Genomic DNA, 26,300 nt, shown 5'->3' on the forward strand with positions numbered 1-26,300 from the left:
TAACCACACATAGCAGAGGCTACCACAGGGAACAAGGCACCTTGATCACTCTCCAGGTGCCCCTTTCTCTCAGGGAGATAGGGGAGATGCAATTGCGCACCCAGTGTGAGCAGAAACTCAAACCAGATTCCTCCCAGGACACCTGCAGGGTGAGTGACCTCTCAACTTGACCTGTTATTGGCCCCATTGCCTCCAGCAGGTATGGCTGAGGGAGTGCGCCCAACACCCATGTGGGACAATTCCACCCCCCCCACCCCCACCCTCCCCTCTACTGAGAAGGGCAGAGCTGTCACGGCCGCCAGGAGTTCAGTAGGTTCAATTCATTGCAGGAAACGGGGCAGCGCAGTGGAAGTGGTGGAGGCAGAGTCTTTGGATGTGTTTTTAAGGCAGAGGTAGATCGATTCTTGACTAACAAGGGAGTCAAAGATTATCAGGTGTTGGTGGGAACATGGAGTTGGGACCACAATCAAATCAGCCATCTTATTGAATGACAGTGCAGGCTCAAGTGGCCTACTCTTGCTCCTAATTTGTATGTTTGTAAATAGGTACCTGGCACGGGATAGCGTGAGGTCAAAACCGCCATGGCCACGCCAACAATTTTGTTTTTCATTCCATCGCGACTTTAACGTTTTGGTCTGTGTCTGATTATCTCAGTTCACCAACTACATTTCACGCTGTCAAAGTCTTTAGAAAATTCCTGTCCCGGATCTCTGTTCCTGTGGCCCCTTTAAAATTGCACCATTTCCTATGTATATGGCATGGTGACACAGTGGTTAGCACTGCTGCCTCACAGTGCCAGGGACTCAGGTTCAACTCTGGCCTCTGTCACTGTCTATGCGGAGTTTGCACATTCTCCCCATGTCTGTGTGGGTTTCCTCTGGGTACTCCGGTTTCCTCCCACAGACCAAAGCAATGCAAGTTAGATGGATCGGCTACGCTAATTTGCACCTGAGTGTCTAAACATTTGTAGGTTAGATGGGTTAGCCATGGTAAATGTATGGGGATAGGGCAGAGGCAGAGGTAAGATGCTTTATTGGAGAGTTGGTGCAGGCTCGATGGGCCGAATGGCCTCTTTCTGCACTGTAGAGATTCTATGATATTATCCCTCCTCAGTCCACACTGCATTCCTTTGTACTTCATGTTAATGTGTAATAACTTGGGTGATATATCATTGAATGAACATCAGGGCACTTTTCGGAGGTCAGTGTCCAATATTTAGCTTTGCCGTATATTCTTGCTCCTCCTTTCACCTCCTCCCCCTATTGCCAGTCCAGAGGAAGAATGGGGATCATTCCCTGCATCATGGCTGATTCTCCTCCCCCAGTTAATGCCATCGAAAACGGGTGGGCCTCATAGCTGCTGATGAGATTGTGCTGGGTACAAAATGGCTGCCACGTCAACAACATGACAGGCCTCTGCCTTACAGAGCCACGCACAGGAATGTGAAGCACTTTGAGGTATTACTGTGCAGCATGATAAGGCACCATACAGATGCAAGTCTGCTCGCCTTTTAATTGCATTCGTCAAAAAGAAAATGCTTGGCAAATCTCTTTTCATCTCCCTGCACAGCCGCCTGACACATTGAGGTGAATCTCATTGAAATGCACCGTTCTGTCATTTATTTGTGCGCGGGTGTTGTCACTGGGATCGGAGCAGTCTTGCTTCAAACTGTAAAATTCCTATTACACTTTTATCATTACACACATTAAATAGGACAATGGGGATTATGAATTTAAAATGAACCTCTTCAACTACAAATTGAAGAGAATTCTTCCGTCTCTGTCTGGATTAAATCAATATGCAAATACTTTCCAGTGGTCTAATGCATTGGATATCTATGTGTAAATATATATATGCATATATATATGGTATCTACACACATATGTTATATATAGTCTTACAGCTTTATGTTAAGGTTTTGGGTAAGACATACTGGATGAATGTTTTTACGCAGTGTTCGTGAATGACCTGGAACTCAATGTCCACAAGGTTGTGGACATAGACACCACGTCAAGGATTTCAAAAGGCCTTGGATAACCTGCAGCGATAGAAAGGGGCGAATGGGATTGATTGGATTGCCCTACAGAGAGCTCGCATGAAATCAATGGGCCGAATGTCCTCCATGTGCCATCTGGTCTCAATGACTCTAAGTGTTTTGGGATATTTTATGTTAAAGGGATTATATACATATAGGTCGTTGCTGAGCCTCAGTCGCTTTTTGAAGGAAGTCATTCCATGTTGACTGCATCAGTGTCTTTGTCCTATCTTAGGGTTCTGGGTACTTATAAAGATTTTGCACACATTTGGTGGCAGAGTGGTCAGCACCACTGCCTCACTGCGCCAGGGACCTGGGTGCAATTCCGGTGACTGTCTGCATGGAGTTTGCACATTCTGCCCATGTCTGCGTGGGTTTCCTCCAGGTGCTCCGGTTTCCTCCTCCCAGAATCCAAAGGCGTGCGGGTTAGGTTGACTGGCTGTGTTAAATTGCACCTTAGTGACCCGAGATGTGTAGGTTAGAGGGATTAGTGGAATAAATGTGCAGGGGTTACAAGAATGGGGTGGGCAGTAGTCCTGGGTAACATGTTCTTTCACAGAGTCGGTGAAGACTTAATGGGCCAAATGGGCCTCCTTCTGCACTGTCTGGATTCTATGGTCCTATGATTCCACAATAATGATCACCAAAATAGTCAGCCAACTCTACAGTAGGAATCTTTGTTGCTCTGGATCATTCTGGTGTTGTGAAATATGAGTTTGTTCTTAGTTTTTAATTTGACATGCAAATCAGGTGTCCAGTAAGAGCCTTGGCTGGAATGGCAGCACTCTCCATTTTGGTTCAGGAGCTTGTGGGCTCAGCCCTCACTCGAGAGGCTTGAGCACGTCACCTAGGCTGACATTAATGATTGCCGCACTGTCAGACAGGGCATTAAATGCAGACTCTGTCTGTCTCCTCAGCTGTACAGGATCCCACAGCACTGCTCTGAAGAAGAGTAGAATCATTCTGGGCAACAGGTGATCTGCGCTCAGACTGGGCTGCTGGGTTTCCTGCATTCCAACAGCGACCGCACTTCAAAAACATTTCATTGGCTGGAAAGATCCTTGGGTTGGCCTGAGGTCATGGAAGTTCTCTTCCTTTTAAACAGTAATAAAATCCATCTCACTGCAAAAAAACTGTCAGCTGATTCTCTTCACACATCAGCGGTCACATTGACTGAAAGTTTAGATGCCCAGCCATCCCGTCCTGTTGTGTTTGCACGTGGCTGAAGCTATTCATGTGTTCCAATGCTTCGCCTATCTCTGTAACCAGGTCCATCCTAAAACCTTCAGAAACCTCCTCATTCCTTATGGATCTCTGATTATCTGTGGCCCATGACTGGCAGCCATGCTTTCAGCTGCTTCAACCCCAGGCTCTGAAATTCCCTTCTCGAATCTCCTCATCACACTCCCCACCAATAGTATACCCTGAAATCTACTTCTATGACCAGCTTTCCATCAACTTATTTATTTCTGTGTCAAATGGGTCAGTTTATGCTCCTAAGAAGGGCCTGGAATGATTAGCTGTCTCAGAGAACTTATGTCGAAGTTGCCATTGTACTCTCCATTACAGGGTAGCACGGTGGCACAGTGGTTGGCACTGTTGCCTCACAGCTCCAGAGACCCGATTCAATTCCGGCCTCAGGCCTGTGTGGAGTTTGGATATTCTCCCCATGTCTCCGTGGGTTTCCTCCAAGTTCTCCGGTTTCCTCTCACACTCCAAAGATGTGTGAGTTAGATGCATTGGCCACGTTAAATTGACCGTTAGTGTCAGTGGACTAGCACTAGGGGGACACGTGGGATTACGGGGATAGTACCTGGGTGGGATTGTCGTCAGCACAGGCTGTAGGCTCTATGATTCAATCATTAGGATGCTACAGAAATGACCTTGGGTGCCTTACATTCTGCACAGAAGAGTTGAGGTGGAAGTGACTGTCCTTGACATAATTTAATGAAGTGTAACATCAAGCAACCCTGGCAAAATTGGATTCAATGAGAATAGGGGGGAAACTCTCCGCTGATTGGAGTCATACCTGGCATAAAAGAAGATGGTTGTGGTGGTTGGACGTCAATCATTTCAGCGCCAGGACATCTCTGCAGGAGTTCTTCAGGGTAATGTCCCAATTCCTTAATCTCTACTGTCTACAAGGACAAGGGCAGCAGATGCATTGGGGAGCACCACCACCTGGAGGCTCCCCTCCAAGTCACTCACCATCCTGACTTGGAAATATATCACTGTTCCTTCACTGTCACTATGTGAAAATCCTGGAACTCCCTCCCTAACAGCACTGTGGATGCCCCTACGTCACTTGAACTGCAGCGGTTCTAGAAGGCAGCTCACCACTACCTTCTGAAGGGTACTTAGGGATGGATGCTAGCCCAGCCGTGAATGAGTAAATGAAAAACAAAATTCACAAGAAAGAACGTCTTGCATTTCTTTCTTGCCTGTCATAGCCTCGGTGTGTATAGAAGTTTTTTTTTACTGCCAATGAACCACTTGTCAAGTGTAGCAGTGGGCAATTATGAAGTTCCCAACTCCGTTTGTGTTGTTGTAAATCACATTTGGTGACACGGCAGACTAAAGTTGTCATGTGTTGGCATGGCATTTCTCCAGTCCAGTAGTTTAATGGCAGCCGCTGATGTTGAGAGTTTAGGAGTCAGTGTCACCATTAAAATAAAAGGTTGAGGAAAACCAATTGAGCTCATTAATAGTTCTGAAATCCATTTGACAACCTTTGCCATCTTCACCAGAAATAAACAAATAATATATGAATTAGATGAAGGCGATATCAGAGTGGAAGATTCTAACTATCAAGAAAGAGAACTCTCCCCTCCTAGAAAACAGAAATAGTGACCTCATATATATCTTCAAGATTATGCAAGGTCAGACAGTGACCCATAGAGTCATTACACACTGAAAGAGACAGTTCAGCCCATTGAATCCCTGTTAGCTCTCTGTACAGCAATGCTTCAAGGTGAGTTTTTGATTGTGGGCTTGGGGGTCCAATGCTAGAGAGTCATAAGTAAAAGGTCATCATGAATAAATCCAGCAAAAAGCTTTGCCTCAGTGGGTCGTCAGAATGTGGAATTTACTGTCCTGTGGAGTGGCTGAGAGAAATCACACCAGCGCACTGAAGGGGAAACTGGAGAAGAAAAGGAGGGAGGAAGGAATAGGAGATGACTCTGACTGGGTGAGATGAATGAAGATGGAGATTTACATGAAGCTAAACAGAAGGTGTAGGTAGACTAGCAGATCTGGATGCTCTCTTTCTGTGCTTTAATTGCCATATATTAGGGTTGGTTTAGCTCAGTTGGCTGAACGGTTGGTTAGTGATCAGAGTGACGCCAACAACGCAGGTTTAGTTTCTATACCGGCTGAGATTATTCACGTAGGCCCCACCTTCTCAACCTTGCCCCTGGCCTAAGGTGTGGTGAAACCAGCCTATGGTCATCTGGAACTAGGGCTACTTTACTTTTACTAACAAAAATATGACCTGAAAGAAAGAGTAAATGAGCAGAACGTCACTTTACAAACCAACATCAAGTAACTTGCAGTGCAGTCAGTCTGACTGGGGGTGTGTGTGCATTGACTGTCCCCTGCCGCTTGAGTACAAGATGAGTGGCAGGATGTGCACTGCGAGACTGTAACTCAAACCTGGCAACCAAATGAGAAGAATTGAAAACCATTGAGATACCAATGAGTCAGGCCAGAGAATTCCATGGCACTGGTACCAGTAGAAATTGGCCTGCCTCACGGTGTCTATTAGGCAATGACCAGTCACTCCCCCCGACTCTCGCCCTCTATCTCCTTGGTCAGACACACATGCGCACAATGGAAATTCCCAATACATTTACTGCAATTGGACAATATATCCAACATGAACCCTGGAGCACCATTGGAAGCATGGTGGCGCTGACCCGGGTTCAATTCCTGGCTCGGGTCACTGTCTGTGTGGAGTTTGCACATTCTCCCTGTGTCTGCGTGGGTTTCCTCTGGGTGAGCTCTGGTTTCCTCCTACACTCCAAAGATGTGCGGGTTAGGTGGATTGGCCATGCGAAATTGCCCCTTAGTGTCAGGAGGACTTGCCAGGGTAAATAAATGCATGTAGTTATAGGGATAGGGCCTGGGTGGGATTGTGGTTAGTATAGGCTCAATGGACCAAATGGCCTCCTTCTGCACTGTAGGAATTCCATGATTCTATGACATTGCTGATGAAATAATCAACAGACAGAATTAAAGAGATGATAAAGCACAGATAGAACAGGCAATGCTTTAAACTCTGAGTGACTACAGATTGTTGACAGTCTAGATATCCAGCAGTGTCTGTGCAAAACTGAGGTGAAAATATCTAAAGAAATGTAGAAAAGAATTCAGGCAAGATGACACTTTCAATGGGTTCACTGACAAGAGGTTTTCTTCAGGTAGGTCTGTGCACGCGCCCCTATGGTGATGGGAATATTGTGCGTATGGGCAGGAAGAAGGCTACTCAATATAAATAGAAGGCTAAAGCAGAGCTGGAGATTGACTGCGGTGGATTCCTGCCACAGGCGACACAACAAGCGCACAAAAAAACTGCAAAGCTCACTGTCTGAAAGATGGGTGAGAAAAACAGAAGACAATGCGGAGCTAAAAACAAACACAGTTAACCAGGTATCAGGATGGATCAAAGGAAAGCACTTTGCCTCATCATCTTTGGACAACAGATAATGATTATTCAGTTAGCACAGAACTAAGTCAGGCTTCTGTGCAGGTTCCTTTTTCACCGCCAACTGGCACTGGGAGGTGACTGAAAATATCTCAGTAATAGTCCAGCAGTAAGAGAGATTCCCTTTATATCCAACTCTGGTGAGTTTCATATTCCAACATTCCATATGGGCGGCACGGTGGCACAGTGGTTAGCACTGCTGCCTTACAGCGCCAGGGACCTGGGTTCAATTCCTGGTTTGGGTCGCTGTCTGTGTGGAGTTTGCACATTCTCCCCATGTCAGCATGGGTTTCCTCCGGTGCTCCAGTTTCCTTCCACAATCCAAAGATGTCTAGGTTAGGTTGATTGGCCATGCTAAATTGACCCTAGTTTCAGGGGGATGAGCAGGGTAAATATGTGGAATTACCAGAATCGGGTTGGATTGTTGTCGGTGCAGCCTTGACGGGCTGAATGGCCTCCTTCTGTACTGTAGGGATTCTATACTCTTTCGTGTTATACAGCATATCCTTCCTAAAGGCCCCAGGCAATCCTGAAGGTCAGGGTTAGTTGCTTTAATTATTCCTGTGAGATCTTGGGGGGGTGGGGGGAATGTTCATCTCTCCCATGTCAGACATGTTGCAAGTTCAGTGAGTAAATGTGTTAACATTTCTACCACTGGCACAGGGACAACTTAGCACAATGTACAGAGGGGACAGTGGCAATGGGGGAGCAAAATGAGGACTTCGCATCAAAGGCTGCTACGATGAGGGTGGCGCAAAAAGCTGAGGCCAATGCAGAAGGCCATCACATGTGTTGATGATCGGTCATTTTTTCAGTGAACGCAAGTTGAGACTGGTGGGTGACTGTGGGCAGGGAGGATGGGAGAATGCAGAGGGAGGATGGGAGAATGCAGAGGGAGGAGGGGTCTTCGTGAGAGGGTTCAGTGCTTCCTTCATCGAGTGTCTGTGCACAGATAAGGGAGGGGCGAACAGCAACAGGAACGCAGGCTATTTACCACGTTACCCCTCCCTCAGCCAGCACTGCTCCAACTGGGATTGGATGACTCCTTGACACACCTTCTATGATCGCACTCGGGAATCCACCTCCCTTGGCAGCAGGGGATTAAATCGAGCTCTACACTGGGGGAAGAGGGGTGAGGAGAGAAGGGAGGTGGGGGAGGGGAGGTACGAAGGGAGGACAGGTGGGAAGAGGTTAAGGGAGATGGGAAGGGGGTTAAGGGAGGTGGGAAAGGGGAGAAGGGAGGTGGGAAAGGGGAGAAGGGAGGTGGGGAAGGGGAGAAGGGAGGTGGGGAAGGGGAGAAGGGAGGTGGGGAAGGGGAGAAGGGAGGTGGGGAAGGGGAGAAGGGAGGTGGGGAAGGGGAGAAGGGAGGTGGGGAAGGGGAGAAGGGAGGTGGGGAAGGGGAGAAGGGAGGTGGGGAAGGGGAGAAGGGCGGTGGGGAGAAGGGCGGTGGGGAGAAGGGGAGAGGGGAAAGAGAGGTGGGGAGAGGGGAAAGAGAGGTAGGGGGAAGGGAGATGGGGGGAGGGAGAGAAATGGAGGGGAGGGAGGTGGGGAGTGGGGGGAGGGAGGAGGAAGGAGGAAGGTGGTGGGAAGTGGGGAGGGGAGGGAGAAGGGAGGTAGAGAGGGGAGGGAGGAGGGAGGGGTGTGGTTGGGAGAGGGGGGAGGAGAGAGGTTGGGAGGGACAGAGTGGTCCCAGTCTGATTTACCTGCTCATATTTCTCCAGCTCGGTGTGGTAGATCTGCCGGATCTGGGTGAGCTTGGCTCTGTAGTCGGAGTGCTCGGCCGAGTTGTCGGTCGTTGATCCCCCGGACACGGCAGCCGCTGCCGCCGCCGCCGCTGCTGCCGCTGAGGCGGAGCCCCCACCTTTCTCCGGCCCCGCCACACCCTCGGCCAGCAGCATGTTGTCCAGTCGCACGAGCTGGGGGTCCGGAGGCTCCTCTTCCTGGGCACCTCGAATACTCAACACTGTAAGAGAAGAGGAGGCCGGTTACAACATGAAGACCAGGCTTCGGAGTAGACTGGTACAGAACAGGAACTAAACCTGAGATTATCTCAGATCACCATGAAGGATTAGGCAAAGAAAACTTGGAGCAACAGGTGAGGAATGTTGCTACTACACAGTAGCAACACACAAATGTTACTGCACTAATAAAATGCTGCTGTCAAACCAGAAGGATACTCAGCCTCTCACACTAACGAGTAATGTGGTATATAACTTTCAATGTCAGTGTGATGACAATGACTGGCACAGATTATATCAAACAGCGCACGCTTTTGGCTGTTTGCAAAGGGCAGCAAACCAATGGACAGCCCTTGCTGAACAATTGCAAGCGTGCTAAGAATTACACCAACGATCAATTTCAGATCGCCAGCCAGGCTTGCAACGTGGCTCACTTCCTCTTGTTATAAACTGCACAGATTCATACAGAGGAACCTGTCCTCTGCCACCAAAAGGAACATGTCCTGACATTGCACCTTTTTTGAGTTGAACAAAAGCATGGGGGACAATCACTTCCTGGTGCATTCTCCATGCCAACATCTGGGTCAGAGTGGGCTTGCCATCCAATCAGTATGTTTTTCCTGTGCAGTACAAATAGTTGCTCCCTTTGAAATTTAGCATTTTTGCATCCGCCCTGATGAGTGCATAGTGTGAAGTTTCAACAGCATGTCTCTTTTCTCAGCAATACACAAGCGTCATTACTGAACAAATAGGGACTATTTGGCCCATTAAAGTCCAATGCTGGCTCTCTGCAAGGCAATCCAGTCTCTCTCACTCCTCCATTCTACCTTTGTCTATTTTGTTTGTCTGCCCATTCCAGAGAGGACAAATGGACAATGCTACTTTTCCAACTATCATGGCCCAGAGTGACATTGCAGGGGAAGAGTGGGGGATGTTTTTTAATTAGACATGAAACTCATTTGGTTTGTCGTTTCACAAGCCTCAGCTCCCAACGTTAACATGCACTCACAAGGAGTGAGTGTCGGAGCTCTGGGGACAACTTATACACCTGTATCTCTGTGACAGACCTTCTGCTATCTTGTCTCCGCACTGGCAGGGCTGATGGCTTGGGGTGGGGGGCAGTTTCAGGAGGTCATGTCCCATCTCACACACTGCATCTTTGTTCAAATGTTGGAGCTGGTGCAAAAAGCAGTTGTGACTCTCGTGCAGGGGGTTGAATTACTGAGAAAGATTAGAGAACTTCTACAATTCAGAAGCAGACAGCCTGAGAGGCCGATAATGCAGTCAATACCCAGAACAGAGTCAGATCAGATATTGAATGGAGAGGTCCAGGCTGATTTGCAACTGGGGTCAGTCAGCACATAGTAATACATAAGACAGTGGAGTGCACAGAAATCGATGGCCAGAGTGTCCACAGGAAGCAATGTCTAGGCTGAGCCCAGTGAACAGGTTAGCTCACCTCATCTGCAACAAGGGAACAGATGTCATCAATTACCCTATTCCAGAAGGAAAAAGCTGTAAAAACTTCCAGCTGTCCATCTTTCTCAGAGTTTGGCAACAGAGATTACCAATACATGCTGCAAATAGATAACAATTTGCCAAACAGGTTTACCAACAGAGGACACTAGTATGTATCTATAATGATTTGATTTGATTTATTATTGTCACATGCATTGGTATACAGTGAAAAGTATTGTTTCCTGTGCACAATACAGGCAAATCATATTCATAGAGTACATAGTGGGGGAAGGAGAGAGTAGGGTTACAATGTAGGGTTACAGCCACAGCTAGGGCATAGAGAAAGATCAACTTAATATAGTGTAGGTCCATTCAAAAGTCTGATGCCAGCAGGGAAGAAGCTGTTCTTGAGTTGGTTGGTACGTGACCTCATACTTTCTCAGAAGAGAGCATATCCGGGATGCATGGGATCCTTGATTATGCTGATTTCTTTGCCAAGTGGGAAGCATAGACAGAGTCAATGGTTATAGCGTGTCATATAATTCAGAGGCGCTGAGGAGAAAAGCCATTCTGTCCTACCAATGGATGAACTCAAACTATGACATGTGACAATAATAAATCAAATCAATTTGTTATAGATACATACTAGTGTCCTCTGTCAGTAAACCTGTTTGGCAAATTGTTATCCATTTGCAGCAGGTATTGGTAATCCCTGTTGCCAAACTCTGAGAAAGATGGACAGCTGGAAATTTTTACAGCTTTTTCATTCTGAAATAGGGTAATTCATGACATCTGTCCCCTTGTCACAGATGAGGTGAGCTAACCTGTTCACTGGGCTCAGCCTGGACACTTCCTGTGGACACTCTGGCCATCGATTTCTGTGCACTCCACTATTCTATGCATTACTATGTGCTGACTGACCCCAGTTGCAGATGAGCCTGGACCTCTCCACTCAATATCTGATCTGAGTCTGTGTTCTGGGTATTGACTGCATTATTGGCCTCTCAGGCTGTCTGCTCCTGAACGGTAGAAGTTCTCTAATCTTTCTCAGTAATTCAACCCCCTGCACAAGAGTCACAGCCGCTTTTTGCACCAGCTCCGATGCTTGAACTAAACTAGAACAGGTGCAGAGAAGATTCACCCAGGATGTGGGCAGCACAGTGGCACAGTCATTAGCACTGCTGCCTCACAGCGCCAAGGAACTGGAGCCCATTCTGGCCTCGGGTTGCTGTCTGTGTGAAGTTTGCATGTTCTCCCCATGTCTGCATGGGTTGCCTCTGGGTGCTCCAGTTTCCTCCCAAAGATGTGCGGATTAGGTTGATTGGCCATGCTAAATTAACCCAAGTGTCAGGGGATTAGTGGGGTAAATATGAGGGGTTATGGGAATAGGGTCTGGGTGGGATTGTGTTTAGTGCAGGCTTGATGGGCCGAATGGCATCCTTCTGCACTGTAGGGATTCTAGGATTCTACGATGTTGCCTGGGCTGGAGTGTTTCAGTTATGAAGAGAGGCTGGTTGGTCTGGGGTGGTTTTCCTTGAGTAGAGAAGGCTGAGGGGCCTGATCGAGGTGCACAAAGTTATGAGAGACATAGAAGAAATGTTCCTCCTTGGGGACTAGATTTAAGGTCAGGGGCAGCAGATTTAGGGGGGATTTGAGGAAAGACTTTTTCACCCAGAGGCTGGTGGGAATCTGGAACTCGCTGCCTGAAAGGGTGGTAGAGGCAGAAACCCTCCCAAACATTTAAGAGGTATCTAGATGAGCATTTGAAACGCCACAGCAGACAAGGCTATGGACCAAGTGCTGGGAAATGGGATTAAAATAGATAGGTGCTTAATGGCTGGCACAGACACAATGGGAAAAAGGGACTCTTCTTGTGCTGTAAAACTCATGACTCTGTGAATATTGTTACGCTAACTGACCTGAAATTTCTGCTGGGCAGTTCATACTCAGAAATCAGAACCTGCTATGATCATTTCCACACTCCCCCCCTATCCCAAGGTAGCATCACCCACAGGTGTTGAGGTTGGCTTGGCTCAGTGATCATGCTTTGATCTCTGAATCTGAAAATTGTAGGTTCAAGGCCCACTCCAGAGACGTGAAGATTGGATCCAAGTATTGTTGGACATGCTGTTTCTAGGATGAGGTATCAAACCTGTCTGCCTGCTTGGGTGGATGTACAAATTCCCAGTGCACTGATTTGAAGAAGAGCAGAGAAGATTTGGAGCTCAGGGTACAGCTTATATACCTGTATCTCTGTGTTACACCCCATGCCTTCTTGACCGTCATTTATCCCTCAGCCTGCCATCATGGGAAAAACAGGTTCGTGGGCCATTACTATTTGTGGGATCTTGCTGGGCGTGAACTGGCTGTTGTGTTTCTGACATTGCAAAGAAGTAACCACAGTTCGGAGGAGGATGACAATGGTTGTGAAACTCTCTGAGGATTCTTTGAGGCAGGGTAAGATGGAGCCGGAGCTCCAGAGGGCTTCCAATCCCGGCTTCTCCAGAACCCGAGTTGGAGACATCCGGTCCAGAGACCAGATGATCTGAGCTGTTACACTGTTGCTAGTACCGAGCAATCACTGTGTTTCCCTATAAAGCACATTGGAGCAATTAGACCAAGCTGATCCATAGAATCCCTACAGTGCAGAAAGAGGCCATTCAGCCCATCAAATCTGCACCAACTCTCAAGAAGACCATCCCATCCAGGCCCTTCCTACCCACCTACGCTCATAAACCGGCGCATTTAATATGGCTAAACCACCTAACCTACACATCTCTGGACACTAAGAGACAATTTAGCATGTCTAATCCCCTTAATATACACATCTTCAGACACTAAGGGGCAACTCACCTTGGCCAATCCATCTAACCTACACATTTTAGACATGGAAGGCGCAATTCAGCACGGCCAATCCACCTAACCTGCAAATCTTTGGAGGAAACTGGAGCACCTGGAGGAAACCCACGCAGGCACGGGGAGAATGTTCAAACTCCACACAGACAGTGACCCAAGACCGGAATCGAACCCGGGTTCCTAAGGCTGGGAGGCAGCAGTGCTAACGACTGTGCCAGAATGCTGCCCTGATGCACTTAGAGATGTAACTAGGCATTGTATAAATCCAAGGACTTCTGTTATTCCAGTCAATCCTAGGGCTAATTGAAGCTTAAATGGAATAAACCATGGACTGTGGTCCCTGTGGAAACCATAGCGTAGATTGTGTCAGAACATTCAGGAAGAAAAAGACAAAAATCTCACAATCAAAACGCAATCGAATTAGGACAGAAACGCAATTGGGGGGAATGCGGTGGAATTAAACGATAGCCCATTTCTCCCTGGCCAGGAGGCAGTTTCTCTGATGTTTTGGGCGTAAGTCTTGACGACTAACCCGAAGGACAAATTTAAAAAGCACTTGAGTTAAAAAAACGCTTCTGTTTACCACTGTGCATAATCACGAGAACGAACAGCACAGATCGAAATGAGGCTTGACATTTATGGAATATAATGGGGTCCGAGGGGAATTCAGTGCGATCCACGTGCACTTTTAACCAACAGGACATGATACCAACAGGTATCGCTGGCACTAAGCATGCCACAGAAACCTGCTGTTTGCTATTTAACAGGGAAAGAAATTGCATACATTTTTAACCAGAATATGTCAGAAATCTATATTCGGGAGTTCAGGAGTTGAACTCGAATAATTGCAGCCTATATTTCCCATTTAAAGGGCCATTGTCACCACATTAGAAAACCCCACTCGCCGACCACCTTTGGCAATGGTCTATCTTTTATTTTGTTGGAGGTCAGTTTACATGTAATGGCACTGGACTGGTGAATGTGAAGAATCAGAACATGTATCTTCAACGTGTCATTGATGAAGACAAACATCTCGCCAAGGCTATCCCTACACCCCCATTTCTTGCCTTCAAAGAACCGTACAACCTCAAACAGACCATTGTCCGCAGTGAACTACCCAGCCTTCAGGAGAACAGTGACCACGACACCACAAAACCCTGCCACAGCAAATCTGCAAGGCATGCTGGATCATCGACACTGATGCCATCACCTCACGCGAGAACACCATCCACGAGGTACACGGTACATATTCTTACTACTTGGCCAATAATGTCTACTTGATACGTTGCAGGAAAGGATGTCCTGAGGCATGGTACATTGGGGAGACCATGCAAACACTACGACAACGGATGAATGAACACCCACTGGACAATCACCAGGCAAGAGTGTTCACTTTTGTTGGGAAACACTTCAGCGGTCACAGGCATTCGGCCTCTGATCTTCAGGTACGTATTCTTCAAGGCGGCCTTCACGACGTACGACAGCACAGAGTTGCTGAGCAGAAACTGATAGCCAAGTTTCACACACGTGAGGATGGCCTCAACTGGGATCTTGGGTTCATATCACACTATCTGTAACCCCCCAGGACTTGCCTGGGCTTGCAAAATCTCGCTAACTGTCCTGTCTGGAGACAATACCTGTGCTTAACCGTCTCTCCACTCACATTGTCTGTGCCTTTAAGACTTGATTACCTGTAAAGACTCACATTCCAACCATTATTTTGTAAATTGAGTTTGTGTCTTTGTATGCCCTTTTTGTGAACTTAACTCCCACTTACCCGACGAGGGAGCAGCACTCCAAAAGCTAATGGCTTTTGCTACCAAATAAACCTGTTGGACTTTAATCTGGTATTATGAGACATCTTACTGTGTTTACTTCAGTCCAACCCGGCATCTCCACATCATGACCATCAAACACTCTCAGGACAGGGTTAGGTACAGAGCAAAGCTCCCACTACGCTATCCCCATCAAACACTCCCAGGACAGGTACAGCACAAGGTTAGATACAGAGCAAAGCTCCCACTACGCTATCCCCATCAAACACTCCCAGGACAGGTAAAGCACAGAGTAGATACAGAGTAAAGCTCCCTCTACACTGTCCCATCAAACACTCCCAGGATAGGTACAGCACAAGGTTAGATACAGAGTAAAGCTCCCTCTACGCTATCTGCATCAAACACTCCCAGGACAGGTACAGCACAAGGTTAGATACAGAGCAAAGCTCCCACTATGCTATCCCCATCAAACACTCCCAGGACAGGTACAGCACAGGGTTAGATACAGAGTAAATCTCCCTCTAAACTGTCCCATCAAACACTCCCAGGACAGGTACAGCACAGGGTTAGATACAGAGTAAAGCTCCCTCTACACTGTCCCATCAAACACTCCCAGGACAGGTACAGCAGAGAATAGAAGTAGAGAATATTACAACACTGAAGGACTCCATTCTGACCATCAAGTCCAAACTGGCCAACAAGGAGCTTTGAAATGATTTATTTTTAAGTGGCTGAGAGGCATGGCTCTGCGAGGCATCCTCAGAATTGCTTACCTTTCACCGTGGTCAGCTGAGGACACAATGATTAATCTAGGTGGCCAGAGAGGCCACAATGTCCTTAACTGAGCCAGGGTCCCGACTCCATGGTAATGTCAAAACTCTAACCAGTAATTCCTTCCCCTGCTGGGACGGATTTTTAAAAATGTATTCATGTGATATTAGTGTCACTGCTGGTCCAGAATTTATTGTCCATGCCTAATTGCCTTGGCGGTGCACCGCTGCAGTCCATGCGGTGTAGGTACACCCACAATGCTGTTAGAGAGAGAGCTCCAAGATTTTGACCCAGTGAGAGTGAGGGAATTGTGATATATTTCCAAGTCAGGATAGTGAATGACTTGGAGAAGAACTTGCAAGTGGTGATTTCCCCTTGTTTTTCTAGCTGGTCGAGGTTGTGGGTTTGGAAGGTGCTGTCGAAGGAGCCTGGAAACTGTCCCATTCTTCCACTTTCCACTTCCCACTCCCCGGCTCATTATCACTAATGTAAAGGAAGGAATTCAGAGGAGAATTTTCATTCAACAATAGCATTGGGATAAATTACCAAGTATATAAGTTTAGTAATGCTAATTGGACAGAGGGCTGCAATGCACTGGACCCAGTCCAGTGACCAACTGGGTCAGAAACTCAAGGTTCAAGTCTCACTTAAACAGATTGATTATCCGCCTGTAAATCCTTCCAATACTTCCTGATGGCAGGCGGGAAGAGTGGGAGTTTCCTGGTCAGCCACATTTGAATTCAATAACAATCTGGAATTAAAGTCTAATGGTGACCATGAATCAATTGTGGATTGTTGTAAAAACCCATCTGGTTCACAAATGTCCTTTAGGGAAGGAAATCTTCTGTCTTTACCTGGTCTGACCTGTCTGTGACTCCAGAGCCAAAGCAACATGGTTGACTTAAAATACCCTCAGGAATGGGCAATAAATGCTGGCCTAGACAGTAACATAGAACATAGAACATTACAGCGCAGAACAGGCCCTTCGGCCCACGATGTTGCGCCGACCAATTAAAAAGCAATGACCCACTAACCTAAACCAATCCCTTTCCATCCATAAACCTATCCACGGATCTCACAAACGCCCCCAAACTAGGCGCATTTACAACCGCAGCAGGCAGGGCATTCCAATCCCTCACCACCCTCTGGGTAAAGAACCTACCTCTGACATCCGTCCTATAACTACCCCCCCTTAATTTAAAGGTATGCCCCCTTGTGCTAGCATTCTCCATCCAAGGAAAAAGGCTATTACTGTCCACCCTATCTAAACCTCTAATCATCTTATATGTTTCAATAAGGTCCCCTCTTAGCCGCCTTCTTTCTAATGAAAACAACCTCAAATCCCTCAGTCTCTCCTCATAGGACCTCCCCTCCATACCAGGCAACATCCTGGTAAACCTCCTCTGCACCCTCTCCAAAGTCTCCACGTCCTTCCTGTAATGTGGGGACCAGAACTGCACACAGTACTCCAAGTGCGGCCGCACCAGAGTTTTGTACAGTTGCAACATGACGCTGCGGCTCCTAAATTCAATCCCCCTACCAATAAACACCAAGACACCGTATGCCTTCCTAACAACCCTATCTACTTGATTCCCAATGCTCACATCCCAATAACGGATATAAAAAAAAGTTGGGAATGGTAGGGTTGGGAGTTCCAATCGCCATAAATAATGCCGTAGCGTGTAATGAGCCATCTTGGCAGCATGAATGGTGCCAAGTGCACAATAATGGACAACGTTGACAAAACTGTGACAATCGGAAGCCAGTTGCAGACAGGAAGTGAACGCAGATGGAAGATGCTTCAATGAGTTTAGGCGCGAGTATATTGAAGAATAAAATTATATGCTAAATCTGGCTCTGTGCATCACCAGCCCATCAAACTTTAACAAATCTCTTATACTGTCTGTGTGCAAATTTGTGTCCCCCTTTCACCTGACTGGCTCATATTCATAGAATCATAGAAAGCCTTCAGTTCAGAAGGAGGCCACAATCCTATCCAGGCCCTATCCCCATAGCACCATATATTCATCCTGCTAATCTCCCTGACACTAGGGTCAATTTAGCATGGACAATCAACCTAACCCGCAAGCTTTGGACCGTGGGAGGAAACTGGAGCACCCAGAGGAAACCCACGCAAACCCAGGGAGAATGTGCAAACTCCACACAGACAGTGATCCGAGGCTGGAATTGAACCCGGATCCCTGCCGCTGTAAGGCAGTAGTGCTAACCACTGTGCTACCGTGCCACCCACAAACCAGCAACAGAACATAACCAATAGACAGTGCACCAATTAGCAAGCAGGAATGAAAACTGGCAATCCTGAAGTTCACAAAATTAATTGGTAATTATAAACCAGCCAAAGTGACCAAGTAAAGTGATAAATCATTCCAAACGTTCGGGAAAATGATCTCAGCTATCGTTTTGTCCCTCAGCCACGCACTAAAAAATGCAATTTACAACATAACCACTGTGTGAAATCGTAGCTAAACTTGCAGAAACTATTTGAAGCTATCCACTAAAGTGCCCAGTATTTCACATGAGAAATGTTACGTGCTGCCTCAGGTTAAGGATACCATGCACGGCAGGAGATTTGATCACATGACCACCAACTGCCTACCTGCCTGTCATTGGTGACCCAAGATGTCCGTCACCACATTCTTCCCTCATGGGAAACGAATGGACTTGCTACCCAACCGATTATCAGTAAGAATTTCCCAAATGGCCCTTCCCTCCCAAACTGCAATACTTTTTATACAAGAATGGTCAATGAAAAAGTATTGAGAGCTAACCCCACTCGCACCATGAGTTTTCTCTGGGATGGTCTGCAGTAGTGTCCTGGAGATTACTCTTTGATCCCCAGGGATTCCTGCTCAAATGTGGAGGGTGATTGGCTTTTGAAAATGCAATTTACTAAGCGTACTAGCTAGCCAGCCATTGTCATGTGAGTCTACCAGGAGGCAGAGGGGCCTGGACCGTGAGGTCACTTCAGAAGCTGATGCCTTGGCCTCCACCCCTGAGTAGCACCATTGTGGAGGATTGCCAGATTTTTGATAGGTCCATCTCACCTTCTACTGTCCTCCTATGGGTACCCTTCCCAGCTTTTTCCTGGCCTTGTCCAGGCACCCTGAACTGTCCACTCTTTGGGGAGGGTACAAATGATTGGCTCTAGTGTTAAGATACAGTTAGTTATGTAGCAAAACACTTCTAATGTTATCAAGCAGGACATGATAAGTTTTGGTAGGTCGCGGGAACCGTGGTGCACGAAGGCTGTGGTGAACCTAGTCAGGAGGAAAAGGAAGGTGTACAAAAGGTTTAGGGAGCTAGGAGATGTTAAGGATCTTGAGGAGTATAAGGATTGTAGAAAGGAGCTTAAAAGGGAAATTAGGAGAGCCAGAAGGGGTCATGAGAAGGCCTTGGTGAGTAAGATTAAGGAGGATCCCAAGGCCTTCTATAAATATGTGAAAAGTAAAAGGATGAGAAGAGAAGGGATAGGACCTATAAAAGGTGAAGGGGGAAAGGTCTGTGTGGAACCAGAAGAAATGGCAGAGGTGCTTAATGAGTACTTTGCCTCAGTATTCACTGTGGAAACTGATCTGGGAGATTTTGCTACAGATTTGCAGCAGATGGAAAAGATTGAGTATGTGGATATTAAGGAAGAGGATGTGTTAGAACTTTTGAATTCTATCAAGATAGATAAGTCGCCGGGACCAGATGGGATGTACCCCAGGATACTGTGGGAGGTGAGGGAGGTGATTGCAGAGCCCCTGGCGATGATCTTTGCGTGATCACTGGAGACGGGAGAGGTTCCGGAGGATTGGAGGATTGCGGATGTGGTTCCTATTTTCAAGAAAGGGAACAGAGATAGCCTGGGAAATTACCGACCGGTGAGTCTGACCTCAGTGGTTGGTAAGCTGATGGAGAGGCTTCTGAGGGACAAGATTTACGAGCATTTGGAGAGGTTTGGCTTGATCAGAAATAGTCAGCATGGTTTTGTCAAGGGCAGGTCGTGCCTTACGAGCCTAGTTGAGTTCTTTGAGAATGTGACTGAACACATTGACGAAAGAAGTGCAGTGGACATGGTGTACATGGACTTCAGCAAGGCGTTTGATAAGGTCCCCCATGCAAGACTTCTTGAGAAGGTGAGAGGGCATGGGATTCAAGGGCCTTTGGCCTTGTGGATCCAGAACTGGCTTGCCTGCAGAAGGCAGAGAGTGGTTGTGGATGGGTCTTTTTCTGCATGGAGGTCAGTCACCAGTGGAGTGCCCCAGGGATCTGTTCTAGGACCCTTGCTGTTTGTCATTTTCATAAATGACCTAGATGACGAAGTGGAGGGATGGGTTAGTAAGTTCGCTGATGACATGAAGGTCGGTGGTGTTGTGGATGGTCTGGAAGGATGTCAGAAGTTGCAGCAGGACATAAATAGGATGCAGGACTGGGCGGAGAAGTGGCAGATGGACTTCAACGCGGATAAATGTGTAGTCGTCCATTTTGGCAGGACCAACGGGATGAACGAGTACACTATCAAGGGCAGGAGTCTTAGCTGTGTTAAAGAGCAGAAGGATCTTGGGGTCCGGGTCCACAGGACTCTTAAATCGGCCTTGCAGGTGGAGGATGTGGTCAAGAAGGCGTATGGTGCACTGGCCTTCATAAATCGAGGGATTGAGTTTCGGAGTCGGGAGGTAATGCTGCAACTTTATAAGACCCTTGTCAGGCCTCACTTGGAGTACTGTGCGCAGTTCTGGTCGCCTCACTATAGGAAGGACGTAGAAGCTATTGAAAGGGTACAGAGGAGATTTACAAGGATGTTGCCTAGATTGGGAGGCATGCCTTATGAAGATAGGTTGAGGGAGCTGGGACTCTTCTCCCTGGAGAGACAAAGGTTGAGAGGCGACCTGATAGAGGTTTATAAAATGTTGAGAGGAATAGATAGGGTGGATTCTCAGAGGCTATTTCCCAGGGCTGAAATGGTCGCTACGAGAGGACACAGATTTAAGGTGCGGGGAGGCAAGTACAGAAGTGATGTTAGGGGTAAGTTTTTCACTCAGAGGGTGGTGAATGAATGGAATTGGCTGCTGTCAGTGGTAGTGGAGGCGAACTCACTGGGGTCTTTTAAAAGACTTCTGGATGAGTATATGGGATTTAGTGGGATTGGGAGTTATAGATAGGTCTATGGATTAGTAGGTGTTGATGTGATCGGTGCAACTCGTGGGCCGAAGGGCCTGTTTGTGCTGTGGTGTTCTATGTTCTATGATTGATCGGGACCAGAGCTACATACATCCTGATATATAGCCATACATTATTAAAAACACAAATATATATATGTGCATTATGTATACACACACCGATCTTCTTCCGCTACCATGCTCCAAGAGAGTATTAGCAACCACAGATATCTTGGTCCATGATTATGCTTGGAACTTGGGTACAGCATTCATTTACATGGCTGGCCAGGAACCTCTCCCACGCCTGCCATTATGTGTGTTTGGAAGGATCTACAAATTGATAATCAACTTGTTTTGACCACATTACGAATGCATCCTCTTTGGCCATTACACCCTGGGCCGGGAATCAAACCCGGGGCTTCTGTCTCAGAGGTAGGGACACTATCTGCTATGCTACAACACTGCCATGTATATACACATACCCATCACGTTTTTACACACTTGCATTTATATATTGTATTGTTCTTTACTACACAAATATTTACACATAGAAACGCATGAACAATGAACAGGAGTAGGCCATTCAGCCCCTCGAGGCTGCTCCACCATTCAATAAGATCACAGCTGATTTGGTAGTAACCTCAAATCTGCATTCTGCCTATCATTGTTAACAGTTTGAGTCTAGAATGACTTCTTCAGGACTCTGATTATATATATTTTCTTCTTTGGAAGGGTTAGCATTTATGGCCCATTCCTAATTGCCTTTGAAAAAGTGATAGTGAGCTGTCTCCTTGAACTCCTGCAGTCCCTATGGTATAGGTACACTTTATATGCCCTGTTTGTGAATAGAACTCCCACTCACCTGACAAAGGGGTAGCTCTCCAAAAGCTAGTGGCTTTTGCTACCAAATAAACCTGTTGGACTTTAACCTGGTGTTGTGAGACTTCTTATATAGGTACACCCACAGTGCTGTTAGGGAAGGAATTCCAGAATTTTGATCCAGTAACAGTGAAGGAACAGTGATAGATTTCCAAGTCAGGATGGTAAGTGATAGAGAGGAACTTGCAAGTGGCGATGATAACCTTTCACCCCCTTGTTTATCAAGAATCTGTCCACCTCTGCCTTAAAAATATTCACAGAGTCTGCTTCCACTGTCTTTTGAGGAAGAGAGTTCCAAAAACTCAAGACTCTCTGAGTGTAAACATTCTGCCTCAGCTCTGTTTTAAATAGGTGGCCCTTTATTTTTAAACAGTGACTCCTGATCCTCGATTCTCTGACAAGAGGAAACATTCTCTCCACATCCACCCCGTCAATGCCCCTCAGGATCTTATCTGCTTCAATCAAAGTACCTCTCAAGTAAACTCCAATGGGTACAATCATAATCTGCACAACCTTTCCTCATAAGACAGCCACATACATGTATCTATATCTTCCAGTCACACGACAGCACTATCTAGAAGCTCAAGGGTAACCTTCCAATGAAGCCCAATGAATAAAAAATATAGTGCTCTGAAGAAGAGTCACACTGGACTCAAAATGTTAACTTTGGTTTTCTCTCCACAGATGCTGCCAGACCTGCTGAGTTTTCCAGCATTTTCTGTTTGTATATTCTATTTATATATGTGTGCTAGCAATATTGAGGTAGATACACACAGAAACATATCAGCACACACAAACACAACACAAGACACAAAAACACATGCACACTCAGAAACACGCATACACACACTCACAGACACACAGACAAAAAACAGACCTACACAGCCCAACAGTCTCACTCACACACACACACACAGTGTATTATACCCACAGAGGAAAGGTTTCAGCCAATAGTAAAAGAGCAGGAATATGTTTAATAAATTGAACAATTTAAGGGCTGTGAGAACTACTGGCATGTTTTAGGCGACATCTCTTGGCTGAACCAAACACAACCTCCCATTTGGAATACATCATCTTGTATCATATAAACCAGACAGCCAGTTTGCATTTGGTCGCCGCCTACAAATAAACCAAGAATGGTATTGCTTCACAACCTTTGAAATTCCTGAGTGACCCCTCTGACATTGGCGTTGCCCCATAGCTGACCCTGTCAACAGCCTTTCATGGTCACTTATCTCATTCAAGAAAACCAAATAAACATTTAGTTAGCTGACTGACTACTTTAGGGAGGCGATTGGTGAAGGAGAAGGGGGTGGGCTCCAGATCCAGATCCAGATTAGAGTAAGAGTTTTCCATTTCCCTGGAGGCCACTCAGACTGATGACCCTTTGACCTGGAAGAGTTTATTTGCAGCAGTAAAGCAGCAGTTATTCATTTCACACACAACATGGAGAGCTCAAGGCCTATGTGGGCTGTTTATTTGACCTGTTTAAGTGCAAATAAAGAGTAGGCTGGAATTTTCCGGTCTCCCCTGCTGTGGGTTTCCCCCGTGGCGGGGACGGAGAGCCTTGAAATCTCTGTTCATATCAGCAGGACTGGAAGATCCCCACTGGCATGAAAGGCTGGAAAACTCTGGCCACAGTGTGAAATGTGTTGGCTAAGTGCAAATGTTCGTCGCAATCTAGCACACGGATACACATGACCATCCTTTGATCTAGAATGGGATTCAATATGGGAAAATGTGAGATTGCTCGTTTTGTAAGAAAGAATGAGAAAGTGGATTATTATTTAAATGGAGAGAGACAGCAGAAAGCTAGAACACAAAGGGACCCAGGGGGTCATTGTTCATGAAACCCAGAAAGCTGGTGCACCGGTGCTGAGGGTGAAAGGGAAGGCAAATGGAGTGCTGGCTTTTATTTCAAGGGGACTAGAGTAGAAAAGTAAAGAGGTGTTGCTGCAACTGTACAAGATACAATGTAAAGCTGTGTACAGTTCTGGTCACCCTAGTATAGAAAAGACATTATTAAACTAGAAAGAGTGCAGAAAAGGTATACTAGGATGCTCACAGGACTTGATGCTTTGAGTTATAAGGAGAGACTGGATAGACCGGGACTTTTTTCTCCTGTAGCGTAGGAGGTTTAAAGGTGATCTTACTGAGACCTATAAAATAATGAGGGGCATAGATCAGTTAGATAGTCAACATCTTTTCTCAAAGGTAGAGGAGTCTAAAACTAGAGGGCATAGGTTTAAGGTGAGAGGGGAGAAATACGAAAGTGTCCAGAGAAGTACTTTTTTCACACAGAGGGTGGTGACTGTCTGGAACAAGCTGCCAGAAGTAGTAATGGAGGTGGCTACAATTTTGTCTTTTAAAAAGCATTTCGACAGTTACATAGGTAAGATGGGCATAGAAGGATATGGGCCAAACACAGGCAATTGGGACGAGATTAATGGTAAATAAAAGGGCGGCATGGACATGTTGGGCTGAAGAGCCTGTTTCCCTACTGTAAACCTCTATGACTCTGTATTACTAAGGCCATATTTAAAATATGGTGTACAGATCCGGTCCCCTTATTTAAGGAAAGACGTATTATCACTAGAGGCAGTAGAGAGGAGGTTTACTAGGATGATCCCAGGTATGGAGGGATTGCCATATGAGGCTAGTAAATCTGTGGAATTCTTGCTGAGTCGTTAAGTATGTTCAAGACTGAGATAGATAGATTTTTAATCAGTAAGGGAATCGAGGGTTATAGGGATAAGGTGGGAAAATGGAGTTGAGGATTATAACAGAACAGGCATAATCACATCAAATGGCAGAGCAGGTTGATGGGCCGAATGGCCTACTTCTGCTCCTACTTCTTATGATCCTGTGGAAAGATTAAACAGGTTGGGTCTGTACTCTCTGGAGTTCAGAAGAATGAGCGGTGAAATAATTGAAACATAAGATTCTTAGGGGCTAGACAGGGTAAATGTTGGGAGGATGTTTCCACTCATGGGAGCGTGTAGCACCAGAGGGCATAGACACAGCATAACAGGGTGCTGATTTAAGACAGATTTGAGGAAGAATTTCTTCTCTCAAAGAGTGGTGAATCTTTGGAATTCTTTACCCCAGGAAGCTGCCGAGCCCTTGCTGAGATCGATGGGTTTTTAATCATTAGGGGAACTAAGGGTTATAGAGTGGCTCACTCCTGCTTTGATTTGTACGTTTGTGTGACAACGGTTGGATGGATGAGAATGGTGTGAAGTTATGGATCAATAACAAGTGAGGCATCGCGGTGGCCTATGTGAAAATTGCAGCTTATTGATATGAGACATGTTCAGATCCCTTATAAACTGATGAGATCAAGATTAATAATCTGTGAATAAATAACAGCCCACGTTGCAATTATGAGTTTAATGTCCCTCATTCAACCTTTGTACATGTGTCTCAACAACATCATTGAAGGATCATGTTCACACCCAGTGGATTAGGGGATGGTTATTGGGGATATAAACAGTGGAAAGATGCACGCCGCCCCACTTGCTGTTTTGACTGGTTTCATCGCCATCAGATTGCGCGATGTTATTAATGCACAATCTGTCATCAGATCATTCGAAAGCTGTGGAATATCCAATCTGCTGAGTGGAGAGCAAGATGATTTATTGTGAAGGGGAGATTCTGACAGTGAAAATGTCACATCTGATCCAGAGCGGGAGCCTGTTGATGATGTCACGGCCAAGTTGCCTCTGAAAGGACTTGATGAAGTCTTTGTGTTGGATGCTGAACACAATGAATTTGATGGGTTTTAAAACACTTTCATTGGAGTTAAAGGTATATTTGTACAATTAATTTATTCAATAGAACGTGTCACATGGATTCAATCTACTGTGTTATTTGTTATGTCTTTTTATCACATTTCAAAATGGCAATCCCCACACCCACATGGACAGTTCATATTTTATACCCAGGCCTTACCCCCAAATCCCTACATATTTACCCGCTAATCTCTCTAACCTATACATCTCAGGACACTAAGGAGCAATTTTTTTTAGCATGGCCAATCAACCTAATCTGCACATCTTTGGACTGTGGGAAGAAATCAGAGCACCCGGAGAAAACCCAGGTAGACACGAGGAGAATGTGCAAATCCACTTAACTTATAATTAAGAAAGCCCACCAATGCCTCTACTTTCTCAAGAGGCTAAAGAAATTTGGAATGTCCACTATGACTCCCACCAATTTTTACAGATGCACCATAGAAAGCACCCTTTCCCGATGTATCACAGCTTTGTATGGTTCCTGCTCTGACCAAGACTGAAAGAAACTACAAAGGGTTGTGAGCACAGCCTAGTCCATCACGCAAACCAGCCTCCCATCCATTGACGCCATCTACATTTCCCACTCACTCGGGAAAGCAGCTAAAATAATCAAGTACCCACGCACCCACGACATACTCTCTTAAAAAAAAGTCTTTCCTCATAAGACAACCTGTCCATTCATGATATTAGTCTAGTAACTCTTCTCTGAACTACTTCTGGACAAATGTGAGGTAATACATTTTGGAAGGTCTAATACAGAATGGAAATATACAGTAGATGACAGAACTCTTAAGAGTATTGATGGACAGAGGGATCTGGGTGTACAGGTACACAGGTCACTGAAAGTGGCAATGCAGGTGGAGAAGGTAGTCAAGAAGGCATATGGCATGCTTACCTTCATTGGCCGGGG

At 46.2% G+C, this 26,300-nt stretch overlaps 1 protein-coding gene across 4 annotated transcripts in view; it reads right to left on the reverse strand.

Annotated features, from left to right (window-relative positions):
- LOC145348423 (pre-B-cell leukemia transcription factor 1-like) overlaps nt 1–26,300 on the reverse strand; it is a 337,479-nt gene that overhangs the window by 99,952 nt on the left and 211,227 nt on the right. For all 4 annotated transcript variants that reach the window (XM_080196641.1, XM_080196640.1, XM_080196637.1 and 1 more), the window contains exon 3: nt 8,441–8,700. In XM_080196641.1, coding sequence (XP_080052767.1) covers nt 8,441–8,700 — 260 coding nt within the window. The remainder of the gene's footprint in view (nt 1–8,440; nt 8,701–26,300) is intronic.

The sequence above is a fragment of the Carcharhinus amblyrhynchos genome, chromosome 9 (genome assembly GCF_965287045.1).
Source record: "Carcharhinus amblyrhynchos chromosome 9, sCarAmb.v2.hapA, whole genome shotgun sequence".
Classification (NCBI taxonomy): Eukaryota; Metazoa; Chordata; class Chondrichthyes; order Carcharhiniformes; family Carcharhinidae; genus Carcharhinus; species Carcharhinus amblyrhynchos.